This window comes from Emydura macquarii, unplaced genomic scaffold (genome assembly GCF_026122565.2).
Source record: "Emydura macquarii macquarii isolate MOO-44397 ecotype Brisbane River unplaced genomic scaffold, CSIRO-AGI_Emac_v2 contig_2199, whole genome shotgun sequence".
Taxonomy (NCBI): Eukaryota; Metazoa; Chordata; order Testudines; family Chelidae; genus Emydura; species Emydura macquarii.
The window spans coordinates 3,021,451-3,043,250 of NW_027132336.1; the positions used below are offsets into that span (position 1 = coordinate 3,021,451).

The window sequence follows — 21,800 nt, forward strand, 5'->3', positions numbered from 1 at the left end:
CACTAAATCCAGATCTGATTTTTGCAGCTTAGGCTAATCGGGCGTGCATGCGTTTAGATAGTGGGAAGGCTTAGAATGATACTGTATGATGCATCTAGAGCAGGTGTAAATACCATAGAGCAGTATTTCTCAACAAGCGGTCCCTGAGATCTCCCAGGCACAGTATAGGAAGCCAGTCCCTGGTATCAAAAAGGTTGAGAAACACTGCCATAGAGACCCTCTTAATATACAACATTCATACCAACCTTTTCAAAGATTCTGTAGTTTCTTACTTTCTCAGAAGATCCATCCCATACAACTAATACCTTGAAAAAGAAAAATGCAACACTTCATTCTGCATGCATAAAAAAGACTTCCTAACCAGTTTATGAAGAGAAAACTCTCAGTTTTATTTCTTTTAAATAGCTAAGCATTGAGCATTATGGAAGTACATACAGCTATTGCTCCAGACTTACTTCCCTTTTTAAAAAAGGGCGTATCTAAATTGCTAAATACATTACTGAAAATAAGCTATAATATCCTTAGTTTGCCAGTAACAATTAAATGGGAGTTTCATTTAATTAACTTATAGCACAGGTTTCCCTATTGCGAGTTACCTTTCCCGGCTTGGTAGATGAATTCCTAATACAGTATAATCCATTTTGTGGATGTCCTCTTGGGCTGATATCTTTGAACATCCTAAAATAATATGGAAACTGTAAATATCACATTCAGAAAATACTAACAAACTTAACAGATTTGGGATAGAATGGATATGTCTACATCTCAACATTGTTAATGTAAATCTTAATTTCAGTGATTGTAATGATTAGCCTAAGAATTGGTTAAAGGCGGGTAAGGCAGTTTCACAAACCAATAGTAATAGACGTTTAATAGAACCTCATCATTCTAGTAAGTCTCATTAGGATTCTTAAGCAGGTAGTCTGGAGGGATGTCTTAGTGGATTGTTCATGGGGCTGGAAAACAGGAACTCTTGATTTCTAATCTCTACTCTTTCCCCAACTTGCTGCGTGGCCTTCAGAACATCACTGACACTCTCTGCCTCAGTTTCCCAATCTATATTTCCCCACTTAAAATGGATGGTGTGAAGATCTCAGATGATTACTATTTGCACAACACTTTAGACTTTTTTTTTTAAACTGGATTCTGTGCTCATGAAAAGTGCTGACTGATAGAACTGGAACATGAAGGTCTCTATCCACAGAACAGTGAATCAAATAATATGCAAGTCAAATTGCCTATTGTTCCTCTTCTCCTAATCTATCTACTTCTCTGTCACTCTTAGATCATCAGCTTCTTAGAGTATTCTTGGATTATCTTCCTGAGCAATTCCAAAATGAGTAGCATATACTGGATGGTATCATAAATACATAATAGTAGAGCAGGCAATAGCAATGCAGTTTTCTCATGCTGTCCCCCAATATTCTCCAGCTTTTACTTGGAGGGACCACCTTTAGCGCATGAGGGGACAACTCAGTCTCCATACACTTGCTATCATTGACCTCTTTGCTGAGGACTGCCAACAATATTATGCTGGCAATTGTTGAGGATACTTGTCCATTGCAAACTGAACTAAGATCATCCAACTCACTTCATATAGGTCATGAAATGACCATCACATTGTAATGACTTTGGTCACTACCAATCTGGGCTGCATTTGAACCAGTGACCTAGACGTTAAAAGGTCTACAGAACTCTACACCAGCCCTCTATCTCACTCACTATCCCAGCAGGGTACTTCTGATATAAAGCCCAATTCTGGTATAAATGCTATGCATTGTTACTTGATGGTCAATAGTTTAATACTTAATTAGCTTTCCTAAAGGCCACTCTAAAGGCATTTGTATATACAAACTAATGATAAATTACTTCATGTTTTCAGTAGAAATCTCAGGTTGATGTACTAATCTCTCTCACAATATGGCTTTCTAGACTGCAGATCATTTTATTTATAAGCAACTCCTCTTTCAAAAAAAGAAAAAAAATTAAGTTTACCTTTCTACTTCAGTGGATTCATAAGTATCGACAAATATTGAATTAGGCAGCTCGACCTGTTAAGACATTTGTTAATAAACCAAAATGTGTAAAGAAAGGTAAACAGAAATTATGTGGTCAACATTTTAAAAAAAGATTGGAATGATTGCAACAGAGCAAAGTGTCTTTTGACATATTGCAGCTATCCAGGATTCTCTAAGCTCAGACCAAAACTTTACAGGTAACTTCTATTATACAAAATATTTACTATATAATTAAATTACATCCATAGGCTCTTGATTTTGTTACATTACTATTTCCTAGTTTGTGCTCCTTTGAAGGCGCTAATACAGTCCTGCATATCTGACATTAGAATCAAAATCTGTTACCAGCTCTCTCATAAAGCGGGCCAGTGCAGCAGAGCAGTATGTTTAAGTGAAGTGTTGTTACTAATTTCACCTATCCCTGCCTTACAGACCTAACTCAAGCCCAAAATTTACAAACCCTCAACATTTAAAAGTGTTTTCTTTAGGAATGTGCCATCTGATCTTACTTTTTCATAATCTTCATCAGAATCTTCATCAGACTTGTTTGGCTTTGAAGGTAATGCTGGTTTCTCAAATGAGAAGCTTCGGAAGCTCTGCCCATCTGGTGGTGATCTCCTGGAAGAAAGAACAAAACTGAAGAACGTTTCTGCAAAAAAAGCATTAAGAGCATTAAAGCAGAACGAGATGTGAGTTTCAATTAGTTGCTTATTTGTCTTTTAACAGTTTTTATTATTCTCTTCAAAACTGCTGAGCACTTCAAAACATTGATTCATGCATTTCCTTCTCTGTAAGAGTCTGCATGTAGTAGCATGTGCTTTAAGAGCCTAAAGCTATTTTTTCAGTTAATGTTGAAATCTTGATATGAGGGCTATTTTATCAGCTACAGTCTAAAAGCACTATTGTATCTTTTCAGCATAACCCCACACAGACAAGACACTTTTGTTCTTTTATGCTTTACTTTAGGTTGTCTAACATTTATTCCTGAAATATATCCAACAACCAGAGTTTGTTGCAAGGTTTTCAAATGCTGGGCAGTTAGGGTAACAGACATAATCAATGACTATATAATGCCTCATAAGAAACATCAGACATATTCTGAAGACAGTAGGGGAATATCACAAAACTTCCAGACAGATTCCTTAGTGTAGCAATTGTTAAACACAGAATCATAGAAATGTAGGGCTGGAAGGGACCTTGAGAAGTCATCAAATGCCACCCCCTGTGCTGAGGCAGGACCATGTAAACCTAGACCACTCCTGACGTGATGGTCCAATCTGTTCTTAAAAATTTACAAAGATGGCAGATTCCAAACCTCCCTTGGAAGCCTATTTAAGAGCTTAACTACGTTTATAGTTAGAAAGCTTTTCCTAGTCTCTAACCTAAATCTCCCTTACTGGAAATTAAGCCCATTACTTCTGGTCCTAACTTCAGTGGATATGGAGAACAACTGATCACTGTCCTGTTTATAACAGCCCTTAACATATTTGAAGATTTATTAGCCCCCTACTCCAGTCTTCTTTTCTCCAGACTAAACTTGCTGTGTTTTTTTAAAACTTTTTCTCATAGGTCAAGTTTTTAAACCTTTTTATCATTTTTGTTGCTTTCCTCTGGACTCTCTCCAATATGTCCACATATTTTCTCAAGTATGGCACCCAGAACTGGACCCAGTATTCCAGCTGAGGCCTCATCAGTGCTGAGTAGAGCGGGACATTTACCTCCTATGTCTTACATATGATACTCCTGTTAAAACACCCCAGAATTATATTAGCCTTTTTTGCAACTGCATCACATAGTTGATTTATATAGTATTTGTAATCACTATAACCCCCAGGTCCTTTTCAGTAGTACTACTACCTAGCCAGTTATTCCCATTTTGTGGTTATGTATTTGATTTTTCTTGTTCTTAATGTTGATTGTGTTGAGTATCTGGTCACCATTAACCGTTTTACAGAAGACTGAAGCAAAAATAGGCATTGAACACCTCAGCAGCCTTCTTCATGTCATCCTCGATTATGCTTACAGGTATTATGATTTACAATCAACCAAACTGCATCAGTTCTATATCCCCTTGACAAGTATCATACCAAGTTAGCATAAAACAGTAAAACTAAGAATTGGTTTATTTACAGTCACTGATGAACATGACAAAAAAGTGACAGCAGTAACTTCATTGCAATGCTTTGGGGTGGAGGGAAAGAGAAATAATTGCTGACTTGGACCTGATGAACTAAGTATCAGAGATATAATTTGGTAAATATGCTACACAAAGTTTGATCATGCTACTGGATTCTGTTTTCATACTTACTGTAACTGTAAAGATTTCTCTGGTCTAGATTTGACTATAGGCACAGGCGGTTTAGGCAGCACTTGTGGCATGAATAGTCCAGGCTTGCCACGTTCTTTTGGTTTTCTGGTCTCCACTGGCACTTGTGGAATAAACAGCCCAGATCTGCTGAGTTCTTTTGGCACTCTGGCCTCCACTGGCTTCTCCATTAGTTCTGATAGCCTGGGTTTGTTGCCTGGTAATGGAGGTAGGGCGGGGGCCCGTGGGGAAAGGTTCAATTGTTTTAGCTTCTCACATCCTTCAGCGGCAGTTAAAATGTGGGCTAGAGGTGGAACCTCTGCTGACGACGAGCAGCTCTCTTTGACAAAGACAGGCTTTTTGAGATAAGGCATAGGGGGCACAGGCGGTGGTAGATCACTTACTCTACGGCTTGATGGCTGTATTTTTAGATTGTAATGAAACTGGGATTCTCCCCTTGTATTTAAGAGATCCTCTGATTTTATGTCAGGTAAGCTTCTTTTGGGAGGTGGTGGAGGAAGCAGAGGCCCAACGGACTGGCCTGCGAAGGAGTGTGCTCTTGTCTCTGCATAGGCAACTTTTCTGGTGTTAGGAACTGGAGGAGGCGGGTATGCTGGTGGGAGGATCATGTTATCTGTGTAAGAAAACCACACAGAACATGAGGAATTACATTTAAAAATTGAAAATAAGATTATCTTTTTTTTTGGGTTAAGTTTCTACTTGATCTAGGGTATTTTAGGATAATTATCGTCATGATCTCAGTGCCAGATAGACACAACTTTGAAACACAATTCTGGACCTTATTAAGGACCAAATCCTGCACTCCTTACTCATGCATAAGTCACATTTAACATCATTGGGTGTTTTGCCTATGTTAAGATGCAAGGAAATCCAGAACTGTGCTGAAAAAAATTATCCATCCTGCTGACAGACCTATGGATCACCAGGAAGACCTTCCAATATTCAGCTGGTGGACAATGGCTAAGAGCATAATCTTTTAAAGGTACTCAGCACTTTCTCTAATGTTCTTGGCTTTCTCAACTACCACTGATTTCACTGGGAGTTTACACACCAATACCTCTTAGGATAAGGCTCCACTTATGCAGTGCTTTACAATTACTGCAACTACCTATGGCACTTCAAGCACTATAGAGTTAAAGCATCAGCCTACAGATGTTTTTATAGTTAACGTGAGCATCACCTTTACGTGAGATCTTTAAAAGGTATTATGACTGGTGAATATTCTCTTACCATCTGGTCTCACCGGGTCCCTAGAATCTGGCTGTAAATAAGATTCCTCATCATCTTCCTGGTCATAATCTGCAGATAAAAATATGTGTGTTAAATACTGAAAAGTAATCATTGGGATCAGATCACAGGGACCATGCATATGCTGATTTTTATTTAAAAAAACAAAAACAAACTATGAACCAAGAAAGGCACTAAGTATTGGTAACATTGGAAGATGGAAGATATTATGTGTCCCACTTCATTTGCCATCTATGACATCTGAGAAAGTAAGAGAGCTTTTAGAGCTGTGATCTGCTCCAGCTAAATTGAAATTAGTTGCAGAAAGGACACCACACTGTAACACTGCTATGTTATGGATCACAAGAACTTCGGATTAAATACAAAGAAGATGTTTTAAATTGTATGCACGGGACGAGACAGGTGCAGTGATTTACAAAGGACTAAATCAACCAGCTAGCTTTGGCAACAGAAACTTACCACTAACAGTGCAGCTTGAATGGTTTAGGAATTTGCCTCAAGGCATAGGTGGGACTGAGCAAGATAAAGTTAACTGTTTCTGACCAGAGGCTATGTCAGGAGATGGAAGATGAATACATTTATTATGTTTCACCAGAGAACTCACAAAGGGGGTGTGAGAGAGACAGTGTGCACTCACGTGTGCCCGCGTGGCAGAGAGTGAAAGAGAGAGAGAGAGAGATGTGTGTTTAATGATATTATCAAATTGTATGTGCAAATTAAAAAATGAAACCACAATAAAACTCAAATTCCTTGCAGACCCCTTCAGAGGAAAAATGGAAGCAAGAGGGAGACACCATATCCTTAGTTAAAGCCCTGACAATTGTATTTCCCTCTGCTTTACAAGGATTGAAGGAGGCTGGACAGGACTCTCTTTGAAGCCTCACTCCCTTTCCTAACTCATTAGTCAGGTTGCAGGAGTAACAGGAGCATTCCCTTCCTCTCAGGGAATGGAGTGCAGTGCTCCCTCTGTAGCACCTCCAGGGTGATATGGGAAAGGGAAAAATGCCAAAACTGGGACTAATGAAGTATGAGAAGGCTGGTTATGCTGGGTGGAGGGACCTTTCCTAACATGTTTCTTGACTAGGAAATCAGTCCTTGAAATGTGCAGGACATCTCTAGCAGCCAATTAGAGCATTAACTGTGTCCACACTTCTAATTATAAACCAAAAATATTGCACATTAATTAATTTCTGTGAACCAATTATGGCAAAGGCAGACACCAAACTCGGAGGAAAATCAAGCCCCTAGGGAGTACAGTGAGAATGGAGAAGAGTTTCAAAATCTTTAAATCACTTAAAGTACGCATATGCTGTAGTTTAACACCCACAGCTGGCTAAGTCAGCAAACTCAGGCTGTGGGGCTCTGAAACTGCAGTCTAGACATATGGATTCCGTGAGCAGGAAGGATTCCAAAGTCTGGGCTAAACGACATAAAGGCTTTTCAAACTCTTCTCCATTCTCAGCATAGCCCCAAGAGCTCACCTTTCCCCTGAGATTTCAGTGTAGACATACCCTTCTGAGCCTAAGTCCTACTTAAAATTGTATCCAGTCTCTTTGTCACAGGCCTATCTAGCCCAGCTGATGTATAAGTCCTTAGAGAACCTGACTATAACTCATGCCTTTTTCAGCTGTGAAAGGAAGACTCCTCTAGATGCAAAAATATTCTAACACAACACGAATGGCTACTTGGTTGATGGGTTAACTTTACAGTCTGTGCCAGAAGCAGGTGGTTCATGGAAAGTCATGCTAAAAGTCCACATAATTCACTGCATTGCTTCTTTTTAAGCTTTTAAAACATATTATATTTAAGTGATTAAAGCTCCTTAAGTGGCTCTTGTAAAAGTAAAGGGGATTTAATCACTCTCATTGTCAGCTTTAATAAAGATCATTTAGCATTCCCATACAGGGCAGACAGACATGTCTGGACGTTCCAAAAAGAAGTGTGTTCATCCATCCTTCTGTCAGATGGGTGGACAAGAAGAACAACTTTCTGACATTAAATTGGTGGATAATTAAGAGCACAATCTTTTAAGGCGCTCAGCACCGCCTGTAAGGTTCTGAGTTTCTTCAATTGCCACTGACTCCACTAGGGGCTTAAGGTGCTGAGCATCTCTCAGACTCTGACCCCAAGTGCCCCTTATTTTACAATTATTGCAACCTTGCATATATTGTAATGTTATCACTGGCATTAACAATTTTCTGTTGTAATACCAGGCCAAACATTCTTACGCTATATGAGCTATTTGAATATTTTTAAAGCCAATAAAGTGCTGCAATGGCAGAGTGGTTTCAGGGGAAGGAGTGATCAAAAAGTCTCAGTTACTGACAGGGGAAAGGAGGGAAACTTAGTCAAGATTAAATTCTTACCTTCATTTTCCGTTGAATAAGAGTAGTTAATATTGACGGGGCGTTCCACTGAGCCATAGAAACTGTCTGCATCAGAACCAGAGTCACTATACAAAGAAAAGGAGAGGGATTTTATAGTAAAAGGTGCACCATTGCCTTAAAGGGATTTAACATTAAATATTCAGGTTAAGAGCACATTAGCAAGTGCTGGTATTAGAATACTGAAAGAAGCAGAAAACCTGATCTAGTCTCATTTTTCAATTAAACAGCCAAAATAATAGTTTTCATTTTTAAGTACTTATAAAGTTGACATTTTAAGTTCCCTTTTAAAAAAGGTTTATTTTTTGTTGTGATGTCCCTCAACCTATGTAGTCAGAAAGCCAAACATAGTTTGGAATTATTGTGATTGCTATTGTTTGGTAATAAAGCAAAAAAAAAAAAAAAAATCATGTTTTGTCAGGTGCAAAGGATGGGAAGCAATTTTATAAACACATGGTCCAGACTTTAAAAGGTATTTAGGTATTGCTGCGCTCAGCATCGCAAAGCAAACTGATTTAGGAGCCTAAAACTCATTTTCAAAAGGGATTTAGGCATTTAGACACTGAATGCAGCAATGCCTAATAAAATAAAGGCCTTGCTTGTTACTAAGGAATTTTTGATGAAGTGCAAGAATCAAGAAAGTGACTCTAGAATTAACAGGTGCATACCTTAAATCTGTTATTGTTTCCTTCTTCTCATGGTAGTGATCTATTTCATGCCTCAGTGAGACCATCCAGTTCTAAAAGGAACAATTTCAGTTAAACTTACTCTATTGCTTTTTGTGAACAAATGCATAGTCTGGTGTCTGAAAAGCAGGAAGTGTTAGCAGTTATGGGTCGATTGCATAGTAACGTTTACTCACTCACAAGGATGTTGTGAGGATTTGTTAGTTCATGTGCTTTGAACATATAACATATTATAGCAGTCTAAAAATGATGTTACTTACCACCTACTGAACTTTTGATCTACAGATCTGAGGTAATTTAATATTCCCATTTTATACACGGAGCAAGGATTTTTTACAAAGTCATTTCCATGTTTATAAAAACTTTTACAGTGTTTATTTCTTGAACCAAAAATCAGGAATATGAAGACAACCATGACATTTAGGATGACAGTCCTAGCTGTTCCCTGAGATGTTGTACCAACATTTGGATTAGCATGATAGTGAGAACTTGAGCTGGGATTTTCAAACAAGGTGAAGGAGTTAGGTGCCCAAATCCCATTAAGGGAATTAGGCACCCAAATACTAACTTCCTATGAAAAAAAATATTCATTTCCCCCCATCTCTTGAAATATATTTTTGGTCTGAGACGTTATTCACCTTTCTTTCATCTTCAGAAGAGGCAGAAAAAAACCAGGTCCTGTGCTTCTTGCTAATATGAACTAATTTAAAAGGAAACACGTTGTTTGAGGTTGTCTCCTCAGCTGCCCGCATAACCCTGAGAAACAGAACAAGCAACAGTGTAAATAGCCTAGTCAATGCAGTTATATCTGTTGTGCAGGTAAACATAGGGGCCTAATGCTCAGGTCTAAAATGGCCCTTCAACTCAACTTTGTCAAAAGACTAAACCAAGAAAATGGAGGAAAGGGTAATGCTAATGGAGGATGCTAGCCAATGAGAAAGGGAGAGGCTATTCACCAGCCAAATCACCAGAAAGGTTAGCCAGCTACATTTGTAACATAAAGTTGTTCATTATAGATTTTTAATAGTTATTGTACCCAAATTTCATATCATGGCAGAAGGTATTTGTGTGGCGGTGCTCCTCATTTCAGTGTCCTCACTAATGAGCATAAGGGAAATTCATGGCACTGCTTTTCCACGAACATAAAGGAGAACTAATACTAACTAAGCCGTATTTTGCCTTTCCACTCATTTTAGTGTAAGACGGTGCTATTAAAACAACTGATGCTTAATGACAGGTGTCATTTGGGATTTTGTGGAGAGAAAAAGAGGCGTGGGACTCTCAGTGCTAAGATTTTTGGTAGTCTGAAAAAATATTTTTATTCACCACAAGCCAAAGGGAACTAGGCCTAGGACTACCATTACAGTTACTAATACATAGCTCTCATTAGGAAGTGCTTTTTGCTCCCCCACCTCTTTTAAATGCTATTTTTCTTCTAAAGAACAGCATTAGAAGACCTTAAACCAATTGGATTTTGAACTCCAGAGGACACATTTTCAGAAGCGCTCTGCTCTCATTTAGGCAGCAAAGATGAATATTTTTAAAAATCTGGCCAACATGCAGCAGCTGCCATTGAGGACCATTGAACACTTGAATATCTGGCCATAGATCTTTTTAGATCCCCTGTCTAATTTTAAAACTCTAGGTTATAGTTTGCTGACAGAGTCTGCACAGCCAAGGTTAACAATGCAACAGGAACATGTTCTCTTACTAATTAAAGACATAAGGAAGTCAGTGTATGAAACATTGAGGTTTCACTGCTGCTGGTGATTCAAGAGATATCACTCTTCCTTCTGAGTCACTTGAACCTAATGCTCCTCTGTACTTAGAGACACAGAACTGTTCACCTTGAGATGTAAAACCAAGGTCCATTCAAGGGCTCAGATCCTCTTTTCAGACAAGCATGTGCAACTCCCAGTGAAATGAATGAGAGTTGCACACATTTTCTTAGATTGTAATATTGTAATATTTGGGTGCAGGATCAGTGTTTATGTCTTGGATGTACAATGCCAAGCTCAACATGGCCCCAATTCCTGGGGCTTTTGGGTGGTGATATAATAGAAATATATAAATCAATATATCACCCATGTCAACGACAGTTTGCATGCTATTTTCATATTAATAAGGGTGTTAATCCTAGGTTCATGGCCAAATTTCAATGCAGGTAACTTTATTCTGCTTATATAAATTATCTGTGCACCTTTAATTGGATAAGGTGTTTTCTGCAATCTTCCCTTAAGAGTTGTTTAGTACTGGTATGCATTGTTGATCTGCCACATGTTACTACTACTTTAGGGCTGAGAAGGTCCCCTATAAATACGTACGAGAAAGCTTATGTGGCATTACAGTGAAGAATCAATAGAAAAATAATAAAGTTAATAGATTTATAGATTACAAGGCCAGAAGGGACCACAGTGATCATCCAATCTGACCTCCTGTATAACACAAGCCATAGAACTTCCCCAAAATAATTCCTAGAGCATATCTTGATTTCAGTGGTTGAACTAATATGGCAATGTACTCAAGATTCTGTATCCAGTTTGGTCTTGTATTGGCAGTAATTATAGTGCTGTTTTTCTAAATCGGCTTTGTTTTATTAATGACTCATATATATTCCGCACAAGACTATCAAATTTTGACAGTGCTGTATAGATAGCTTCAAAGAATGTCACTTAGATTTCTCCTCACTGACTTAAAAAGCAAATATTTAATTTACATAACATATACATAGCTATATGGGGTTGCAGATTTTTGCATGCATATTCACTTGTATATGACCATATGGGCGGTTTTGTATTGTTTCTTTCATAGCATGCCCTCTATAAGAAGGTGACACAGGCTGCCACTGCTGAATCAGTCACTCCAAAAGTATTTCTATTATTTTCTTATGATGATGAAGATAATTAGAAAACACGGGGACTGTGATAACATCTGCCAAAACCAAGAAGGCCACATGTATCAGTGTGTAACGCAAAAGGTATGCTTGGTATTTGCTATGGTAAATGAGAAATAAAGCTGATCCTATGTATTAGCATTTTGCCAGCTTCTCTGAATAAATGGTAAAAGAAATAGGATCTTCTAGTAAGGAAAACATCATATAATCTATTGGAGCAGAGATCTCACACTGCAATATGGTGCAACACCAACAGCAAGAATGAGAAAGCTGCCTGTATTATTGAGTTAATGTAGGTTTTCCTCCCTGAATTAAACACATACACCAACACTATTACTGTGAACATCTGTAGTGAATATGTATTTATAAGAGCATGTCCTTAGGCACATTGCCTAGGTGATTAAGGGCATTTCTGTTGGCAAAACAGTTTATTCAGATAACATAATGCTAAAAGTTTGCAGTTTCAAAATGCAACCCCAAGATCCCTTTCCCAACTGCCTTATCATCATCAGCACCCCGCTTTGTAGGGAGAGAATGGAATAATCCTGAGTGAAATGTTACTGTGGGTGCATTAAATGTTCCTTAAGTAAACTATAATTAATAAAATCTGCATAACCAGAAAAAATTATTTTTTCCTGAGTCAATGTTACTTGAACTGAAGTAAAAGCCATGTTTTCATCATTAAACAGTGTCTGTGTATAATGTAAATATTTTGTATCACTCACCTATTATAACCGTTTAAAGAGAAAGCACCCTGTGGAGATGCCGATGTGCTAGTCTTAAAGTAGTAAATACATCCCTCATGGATAATCACAAATCTCAGTGGCCCTTGAAAGAGAAATTGGGGGAGAGTGGGAAAAAAACACAAAGTGATGAGTTATTTAGCACTTTCATAAAATTCTGCCCAAATTATGCCGTTCTGACTAGTTTAATGGATCATTATAAAAAATAATCAATTAACAATGATATCTGGCTGATGACAAGTCACATGGTATTGCAGTCAACTCAAAAGCCTATCAGAATGCTGCATGTCAGTTCTTTTCATTGAGAGAGAGCTGCTCTGAGAGGAAAAAAAAAGGTATTACAGAGGATGCAAGGCTGACCTATGCCTGCACTTCTCTAATGGAGGGAAGCACTAGCATGAGACTGCAGCCCAAACCACATCCAAGGAACATAACCAAACGCCAACAATATTTGGTCTCTGAAAAAAGCCACCCTTCTAGACAAACTAAAATCAAAACATGTTCATGCTGACCCCAAAACCAGAACTAAGCCTCCCTTTGCTTTATGTAGTTACAGAAGCTGGCAATAAAACTAAGTAGTTTAAAAACAAAAAAAAAAAGAATCAAATTCCAGTTTTCTTCCCTGCTGTATCAAAACCTTTCCCTACCTATTATGATGAAACTATATGTTTCTAGGAGATACATAAAATAAAGAAAACCCACAGCCTTGAATTTCTTACCTTAACGGCATGTGGATTCCAAGAGCAATTATTGATATGAACAATATGTTTACCCTAAATCTTAAAGGCAGAGAAGGAGGCATAGCTCCAATTCAGAATAATAGATTGGATACATTCTAATCCGGACAAGTAGTTGCCCAGAACTCTGTTTTGAAAATAATGGACCAAAATGTTTGAAATAAATGGGGGTATTCCTTGCAGTAAATTGCAGTGAAATTAAGTCCACACAAATAAAACTGCATGAAAGGGGAAGCTTCATTAAAGATAAACAGTAACACTAACTGCCTGCCTATAATGTACCAGGGTCCACAAATGCAAGCATCTAAAGCAACTGGATGCAGTTCAGTTACTATCCTCCCCAACTTACATTTTAAGATCTGCAGCTGGGTGCCTCCTTTTTTGTGCAGGTATCCTGACTTGGTAACCCCCCCAGGCATTGTCAGTAGGTTCTGTGCTCCTATTGCCTTCATTGGGACTGGCCAGTGCTGCTCTTCTGTGGCCATTGTTCTGCAATTTAGAATGAAAAAAGAAGTGGTTGACACTTATGTATACTTTACTTTAAGGAATGAACTCTCAGAAAGGAAGCTTGTTTGGAAAACATGTTTAAGGAAATAACTAACACAGTCCAGCAGCCAAGTATGTGGCATAAACTAGTGTCTCAGAGATTCCAGGAAGTGTGCAATACACCCAAAAAAAAAAAAAAAAAACCCCGGAAAGTCCCAGTTTATTTTTTTTTTTTTACTTATCACCAAGGTAATGACAGCAGTCCAAAGAAGAAGTTTAACTTCACATTGCAGCAACATACAGTGAAAATATGAAAAAAATATGAAAAAAAACCCCAAAACACAGAGGCCCAAATCTCAGTATTTCAGAGTTATCCAGTCTTTTGCCCAATAACCTGCTATCTCCGGTAGGAATGTTTATGGCCTTGCCGCTAGGAAGGGTTAAGATCCACCCCCATTATACAGAGAAGTGGCATTGTGATTCAAATACAGAGCGTCACTCATTTCTTATTTATCACAGTTCTTTGTACTATTATAAGCTGGAGTGTATATTACCTAACATTGTTTTTAATGTCACATGCAATACAGTAAGGATATGATCAAACTCAAATTCACCCTCCCTTGATGTTTCATTTCATGACAGCCTACATTAATTATTGGTGCCACGCTGAACTGAGTATCCCAGCAATTACAGCTCTTTCTGCTTTTCCCTTCTTATACAGCTTATAAGCTACAGAATATTAGTTCCTTAATAACTAGTTTTATCAGCCTGCTATAATCACAAAGAGACCCTTCTTTCTTCAACTGGCAATAAAAGGCATTGTGCAGGGCTTGGATAAAACCCTTTATTATCTAGTACCGAGAAAACCCTCCATGAACTGAATAGAAACTTTGACCTTCACATACAATGCTGTATTATTCCCAAGGCTTGATACTGAGGACCTCTACTGGAGAGAGCAGGGCTCATGAACTGCTAAAGTTCCGCAGCGATTGTTAGTTGATTTCAAGCAGTTTGTGACTAAACAGATGTTGGATTAGAAACAGAAAGAACTCAAAATTTAAAGGAACCTGTTTACTCCATCTTTTTCACAAAAAATGCTAATGCAGTTAATCTATAACCTAGGAACCTGTTTCTCTCACACAATCTCACTAACTAAAGTTGCTTCAGCCTAAGGTGCTGATTCAAAGTACCCATTTGTGAAAAGAGCAAGTAGTATGGTTTTGCTGAATGATTCACTGCAGTAGTACAGTACACGCTTCTCTGTTTTCCCACTGCCTGTATGGTGAGTACTTTTTTTCTTTTCCATACTAGTTTTCTGATGAAACAGAGCCATTAAGAATTCGGTCCATGTTTGTTTTAAAAAATCATAATTATTCTGAAACAAGAGGAACCAGTAATTAAGGTAACAGAGGCGACTCTGAAGCTGCAAGCGTGAGCTGCATTACAAGTAATTAGTACCCTCCTTACCTCCTTTACAGAAGAGAGCAAGACAAAAACTGCACGAGGAGCCTTATGCCACAAGGTTCTGAATGGAACCAACTACCTTACCAGCTCCTGTCCCCACCCATGGCCACCTGTCTATATTAAGTATTTAGGAGGGGTCTATAACTTCAGTAATGAACTCTTCCCCGAGGACGCCCCCAATCTTTCATTTCTTCCATCCACTGAGTTACTCTGTATTCCTAATAGTCTCCCTTATGACACCGTTCCCTCTCTGTTCTGAATCTATACCAACCTTAAACTCCCCAATTTGCTCAGTTTGCTATTCCCACAGTCTCCTTCTCTTACTCAGAAGATCTCCAGTCCATGCTGCTCCTTCTCCTTTCTCTGACCCGCCCTCCCCATACTTCCACAGAGGCCCCGTCTCCCATGCACATGATCCTTGTCCTGCTTTCCCTGAGGCAGTGCTGTATTAATTTATGGGCCAAAGACTGTGACAACCTCCAATGGTGAAGCAAGGCGCACACACATTCCACAGAGAATACTAGACTGATTTGATCACATTGAGCTATGTTGAATGGGACTTGGTCAAATCAAACCACTCTTACCACTGAGTCATACCACTTTATGTTGCCTTGAAAACGGTCATTAAAAAGTTACCAGAGCAGGAGACCTACTTGTCAGTCCCCTGCTGTGCTGACAAGGATGGGGAAAAAGCCAGTAATATTTTACTTCTCTCTAAAGAGCAATTAAATTTGCCCTTGATGAGGATGGTTTTGCAGAGTCTAATGCATTTGCGCATACTTGCATTGTTTGCCTGCTAAATTCTGTGCTAGCTTCCTAAGCAGCCTAGAGGGCTCAAGAATGGTTAGTTTTTGGCCTTTATTCTTAGGAATGGTTTGAGAGATTGGGGGCGGGGGGCTGCAATGTTTTTAGTCTCAAGACCAAGGCAACAGATAGACTTAATCCATCATGACTCCAATATCACCACTAGCCCACTATAGTCTCCACCAGTACAAAAGGAACTCCCTCACTTACCCCAAATACTTTCCCATTCTCACTGAAATAGTTCCTCTTCTGCAATTACTCTTATCTTCTCCATCTTCCACTGAAGCCCCTCAACCACCCCATATCCAGTCCACTAGGTTACTCATCATGAGATGACTTGTCCCTCCTCACTCTCACAGATATCTCTGATAAAAGCAACCTGTTAATGAGCCCGAGATGCACTCACTACACACAGCTTTAAATTCCAAGAAATATTGAAGTTATTCCTGCAAACTGAAATCAAAACTGGCTCAAATGTTTTTTGTAAACATAACGCAGACGTTGAAAGGTAGGCATAAGGAAAAGCAAGTACATTATTCAACTGGCTGCGTGCAGACACCCAAATGCTGCAACACTAGTGTCATCACGGGAGTGATTTCCTTAAAATGAAGGGTGTGAAGGGGAAATCCAGAACTGACAATTTTTTTTTAAACTACAAACACGTCAGCAGTCAAAACACACATTGAAATCAACAGAAATCAAACTGATGAAGTTTCCTGAGATTTGGTTATTTATATTTAAAACAGGTTAAGTAAAAATGGAATCTTTCTATGTAACAGAACAGTGTCAGATCTTTGTTACACTGGTGTAACTGGAGTAAACCCACTGACTTCACCAATCTCACCAATGGAACTGACCAACATCAAGAGCCACATATAGCTTCAGATCATATCTGATTCCTCTATTGAACATTTTTTTTTCCTAATACTACTCTTGATAATACTGCAGAGCCAGAAACATCTACAGAAAAGGGAGCATTAAACGGATTCTATTCTGCCTCACACTTCGTGGACACAACTGTCAGAAAAGTTCTGATTGCAGGATCTTCATTACTGCTGATAATAGGAGACACAAAGAAGAGCTTGATTTTCAAATCCCAGTTGGAGTTGTCAGTGATAGCAGTAAGTCACGGCATGACTTGTAATCAGAGCACATTAGCTCTTGGATCACTAAGGACAGACAGGGAATGCAACCTCATCTTTTAGATTATGATTACATGTCTAAATACCTGAGACTGCAGGTCAAGGCAAGCAATCCTGAGCCAGGTTCTGATCTCAGACTAAGGCTATGGCACACTACAGAGCTTAGTACTGCTAGTGCAGATACTCTAAGCCAAATTACTCCAGCCCCCACGAGCAGCGGTAGTAGCTATGTCAGCAGAAGTTCTCCCACCAACATAGTGCTGTCCACACTAATGCTTAGTTTGATGTAATTTACGTTGCTTCGCTTATTCCAACGTAAACTGTAGTGTGTACACAGCCTCAGTTACATTGGTGTAAGTACAAAGTCTCACCAATAAAGTCAATGGAACTACTCCATCTGTACACCAAGTGTAATCAGGATAAGAATGGGTCTCCTGCTGAAGCTCCTGGGAGAATTTCCCCCAGCTCATTCTGTGAGTTTCTTGTAACAAGAAGCACTTTTTTTTTTTTTTTTTTTTTAAAGAAACAGATGCATTTTTGCACCTAATTTTCATCATGCTCATCAATCCAAGAAAACATCCCCCTCCCAAAAAAACCCCCAACAAAGTGGCAACCGTACACACATCCCTCCCCAGCTGTAGTGGTACTGGGACTCTGATCCAAAGACAATCAAAGCACACCAAGAAGGGCCTTGTACCTGTCCCACCTTGCTCCTTAGGTGTTCCCCGGGACAATCCCTGGTCTGGAACACTGTGTGCTCTATACTATGGTGGGGTGGAACACAGAAACAGTCATTTACAGGAATATCTTCAGCACTGAAGAGTTGTCTTTGAAACACAGCACAAGTGTAGTCACATGACTCTCCAGCATACCACACAGCCTATTCAAACTCTATCTAGAGCAAGTACTTAACACATGCTGAGGGTTTCTTCTTTTTCAAGGCAACAATTAGAAACAGGATTTGCAATGTTTTCGGTAAATGAACTGAGTATTAATGCGTTAGATTAGTCCAAGTCGCTGTCACTGGTAATCTAAACACAGCTGCAATTGCTGAGATGGATTACTTGAGAATTTATTTGGACAAAAATGTATTGTTATAGTGTTTTTGCCAACTCTTGTGGAAATCCGTAACAGCATGCAAGACAGACAAGGTGACACGTAATATTGGACCAACTTCTGTTGGTGACAGACACAAGCTTTTGAGCTCTTCGGGTCTGGAAAAGGTACCCAGTATCACAGCTAAATACAGTACAAGGTAGAACAGATTGTTTAGCATAAGCAGTTAGCACATATTCTCAGAGTCCATTCAAGATAAAGTGGCCCATTAACACATCCGCAGTCACAGGACAAAAAAAGAGATTTTGTGGGTTACAGATTATTGTGATAAACCATACATCCAGTGTATTTATTAAGACCGCTATTTTTAGTGTCTAGCAAAATTATAAATTTAAGTTCTCAGGCACACCTTTTGAAGGTGCTGTGTGGGTTTCCTTTGAGGACAAAGAGGTCAGATATGGAGTGACCATTTATGAAAAGTGTTCACCCATAGGTGATATGGTGTTTTTGTCTTTTATCACTTTCCTGTGTGAGTTCATTCAAGAGTATAGTGATTGTTTGGTTTCACCGATCTAGTTGTCATTGGGGCATTTAGTGTGCTGAATAAGGCACATCACACATAGTGAGAGGTTTGCACTGGACCGATGGATCTTAAAGGATGTTGAGGGGAGTACTGATCATTGTAGCTGTGAAGATATGCGTACAGGTTTTGCGTCTGTTGTTATGGCAAAGTCTGGTGGCGCTTTAAATTGGTGGGTCTAGGTCTGTGGGGAGCTTGCTTCTTATAATGACTCCCCTTTTTGTCTTTGACCACAGGGACGTTAACATGCCACTTCACCTTGAATAGTCCCTTAGAATAATGGCTTACTACTAATGCTCACCAATCTGTTCAACCTTGTATTTAGCTGTGACTCTCTGAGTAACTTTTCCAGACCTAAAGAAGAGCTCTGTGTAAGCTCAAAAGCTTGTCTCTCTCACCAACAGAAATTGGTCCATCAAAAGATATTACCTCACCCACCTTGTCTCTCCAATATCCTGTGACCAACACAGCTACACCACCACTGCAAATACCAGCATACAGACAGATGCCACTCACATCATTAGGTTGTCCTCTTAGTAATACCACTTCAACATGAGGGTGCAGAGATGTCTTCAATTTAGATATAATGGCCTTTGGTTACTGAAACTCATCAACTGCAGAAAAGTTGCAGATATCTGCAGCTGGCAGGGTGCTCAAATCAATTCTTGAGAAGCGAAATCCTGTTCCTACTCATTCCTCCATTAATCTCTTGAGCACATAGTGTATATACACAGCAGCTAGATTCAGTTGTGTGTTTAGATTTACACACAAAAAAAACAAACCAACCCAAACTAATGTAATATTGCCCTCAAAATCTGGAGTGTGCTGTAGGAGAACAACAGTCCCTTTTGGCCTTAAAATCAATTAATCTAAAAATCTGTGAATGTTAAAGCAAATACAAACTAATGGTTAAGGACTTCATCCTGCTTGGCACTGCGTCCCCTCAATTCCCACTGAAATCAACTGGAATTGAGGCCACTTCGTACTTTGCAGTGACTGCTCAGCATTTTGCAGGATTTAGGCCTAAAAACCATATTACTTTTATCTCTGAGCTTTCACCAATCCAAAATTAGATTGAATGCCTTAGCTTTCTGTGATATTATTTACACCCTATGTCGTTAAACATTGGGGATCAATTTGGTCACCTTCAAAGCAAATGAAAAATAGACTCTCAAACTTGCAGCACAAAACATTAAACCCGAGTTGTTTGTCAGAAGTGTCTCAACATACACTATGTTTGAGAGTTTTAAAGACTGCCGCAATGTCTCATGTACTGCAGTGTTTCATCTCTAAGCCCCATCTTGACAATACAAAAAGTGAGATTTCGGTTGGGAAGCTTTTGAACGTATAAACAACACAACAAAAGGAATGCTGCAATAAATATAGAGGGAAGGACAGATGACCTTTCACAGATGACCTAGCTCAGAGTATGACAACACTATGTACACAGCAAGGCTGCAAACAGCACTGTTACTGGAAAAAGAAAAAAACAACATATTCGCAGCATGTTAGAAAAAAACTCTACCATTTCAGCTTCAGCTAGCCACACATTTACTTTCTGTTCCTAAAACTGGATTTTCTAATCTTGCAGAGATCTCACATGCTCTTCCACTAGATAAATCCTGTTCAGACTGAAAGTTCTAATAAAAACACAACAATTTAATTTTCTCAGGCTAATCCTTTTCCTGTGTCTGTTTTCAGCAACAGCTCTGCCTGAAAGACTAATTATCCATACTAGCAACACTGTGGTAGTCAGTATTAAGAGAAAAAGGGACCGTGGATTGAACTCCACTGCAAATCATTTAATTATGAACAAGTTACTGTTCATAGTGACTTGACTGGCTTTTAATTTCATGAAAGTGCCTTCCTTCCCCACTCTCCCCCGCCCTCCTTTCTTTTTAAATAAAGATTGATCATTCTTAATCCATGCAGAAGAGTCAAGAACAAAAAAGGATTCTTTTCAGGATGTAAAACCCTGTTAGTTTATTCCTTATATAGGTATGAGAAAAAGAGCATAGATTAACAAACTATAAACTCATACTAACCTGATGACAAGGTCTGATCGACACATAGTTTTCTTATTGAACGTTTCACCGAACGAGCGTTTCCTTTGTACAGATGTAGCCATTAGAACTTATAGTCCCCCTCTGGTAGGAAGTCAGCATATCTCCCCCTAGTATGCACCTATAGATTAAATATCTCTGACGGCTGCTGCTGCAGTTTCAGGTTTCATATAAAAAAAGAGAAAAAAAACTCCTGCCCCAATTGTTTGTGCTTCCACGCTGCGCAGAATGGTCAAGTGGGACACCTCAGCAATGAGTTGCTTCCTTTTATGTTGGATTTTTTTGTGCATGTGCAACTTCCTGTTTCCTGGGGTCATTGGGCAGCATCATCTTTATCACAGATTTCCTGATTCGCCAGAGCTAGTAAAATGAAACTTACAAAAGTCTCAGCCTGTGGCAGACAGCTAACCAAAAAGGGAGAGAGTTTTCCACTATTACAACTGTTTTGACACCTTTTCCCTGGGGAAGTGGAGGATTAAAAAAAGGAAGAGTTTTGGAGAAGGGGCGGGTCGTGTGCTTGAGTTTATACTCCAGTAAAAGCATGGTTCAGAATGATTGCTTAGTGCTTATGAAGAGAAGCAAATGCTTCAGATATTGGTGCTTTATAATAGTGGAAATGGATTAAATATTTATCTCTAACATCCCCCAAAGCAACATGAGGTTGCCTTTCTTCTTTTGACCAAAGGAACTAAAGATAGCCTGCTTGTTAAATACTCACAAAACTGATGCAGAAAGTGTATCCTCTGTAAAACAGGAATTTAAGTACTGTCAGCATGCTTCACCTTATACAAAGCATAGAGGAAGACAAAACCCTGCCACAAGGATCTTACAACATAAAGGTAAAATTCTACAATCATCAGATAATGATGATATATAAAATACCACTATTTTACACTGCTATAGCTGACTCATCTGGGGGTCTTAAATTACAAAGATGCAAAAAATTCACATGCCCCATTGATGTCAGTGGGAATTAACCAGGCTGAATTAGGCAACACCTCGTACAGTGAAGAGTTGTGCGGAGAAAAGGATTTTAAAGAAGAGGGATATGCTGTGTACTGCGACCTTCACTTATTTTGGTGTATCAGAACCAATAGGCTTCAAGGAAGATGTGTGTTTTAAGAACGTACGAGTTAATGTCACAAAAGGAGAGGGAAGAGGTTCCACACA

The 21,800-nt window shown here is 39.0% G+C and overlaps 1 protein-coding gene across 7 annotated transcripts in view; it reads right to left on the minus strand.

Moving 5' to 3' along the window:
• SH3BP2 (SH3 domain binding protein 2) overlaps positions 1-21,800 on the minus strand; it is a 59,113-nt gene that overhangs the window by 2,819 nt on the left and 34,494 nt on the right. For 6 of the 7 annotated variants that reach the window (XM_067558923.1, XM_067558921.1, XM_067558919.1 and 3 more), the window contains 11 exons: positions 13,385-13,524; positions 12,281-12,383; positions 9,301-9,418; positions 8,645-8,715; positions 7,959-8,044; positions 5,575-5,643; positions 4,327-4,957; positions 2,528-2,636; positions 1,996-2,051; positions 597-678; positions 246-305 (listed from right to left, as the gene is read on the minus strand). In XM_067558923.1, the coding sequence (XP_067415024.1) occupies positions 246-305; positions 597-678; positions 1,996-2,051; positions 2,528-2,636; positions 4,327-4,957; positions 5,575-5,643; positions 7,959-8,044; positions 8,645-8,715; positions 9,301-9,418; positions 12,281-12,383; positions 13,385-13,520 (1,521 nt within the window). In that variant the 5' untranslated portion in view covers positions 13,521-13,524. Of the gene's footprint in view, positions 1-245; positions 306-596; positions 679-1,995; positions 2,052-2,527; positions 2,637-4,326; positions 4,958-5,574; positions 5,644-7,958; positions 8,045-8,644; positions 8,716-9,300; positions 9,419-12,280; positions 12,384-13,384; positions 13,525-20,612; positions 20,988-21,800 lie in introns of those variants that run through there. The other variant, XM_067558917.1, reaches the window with a different exon arrangement.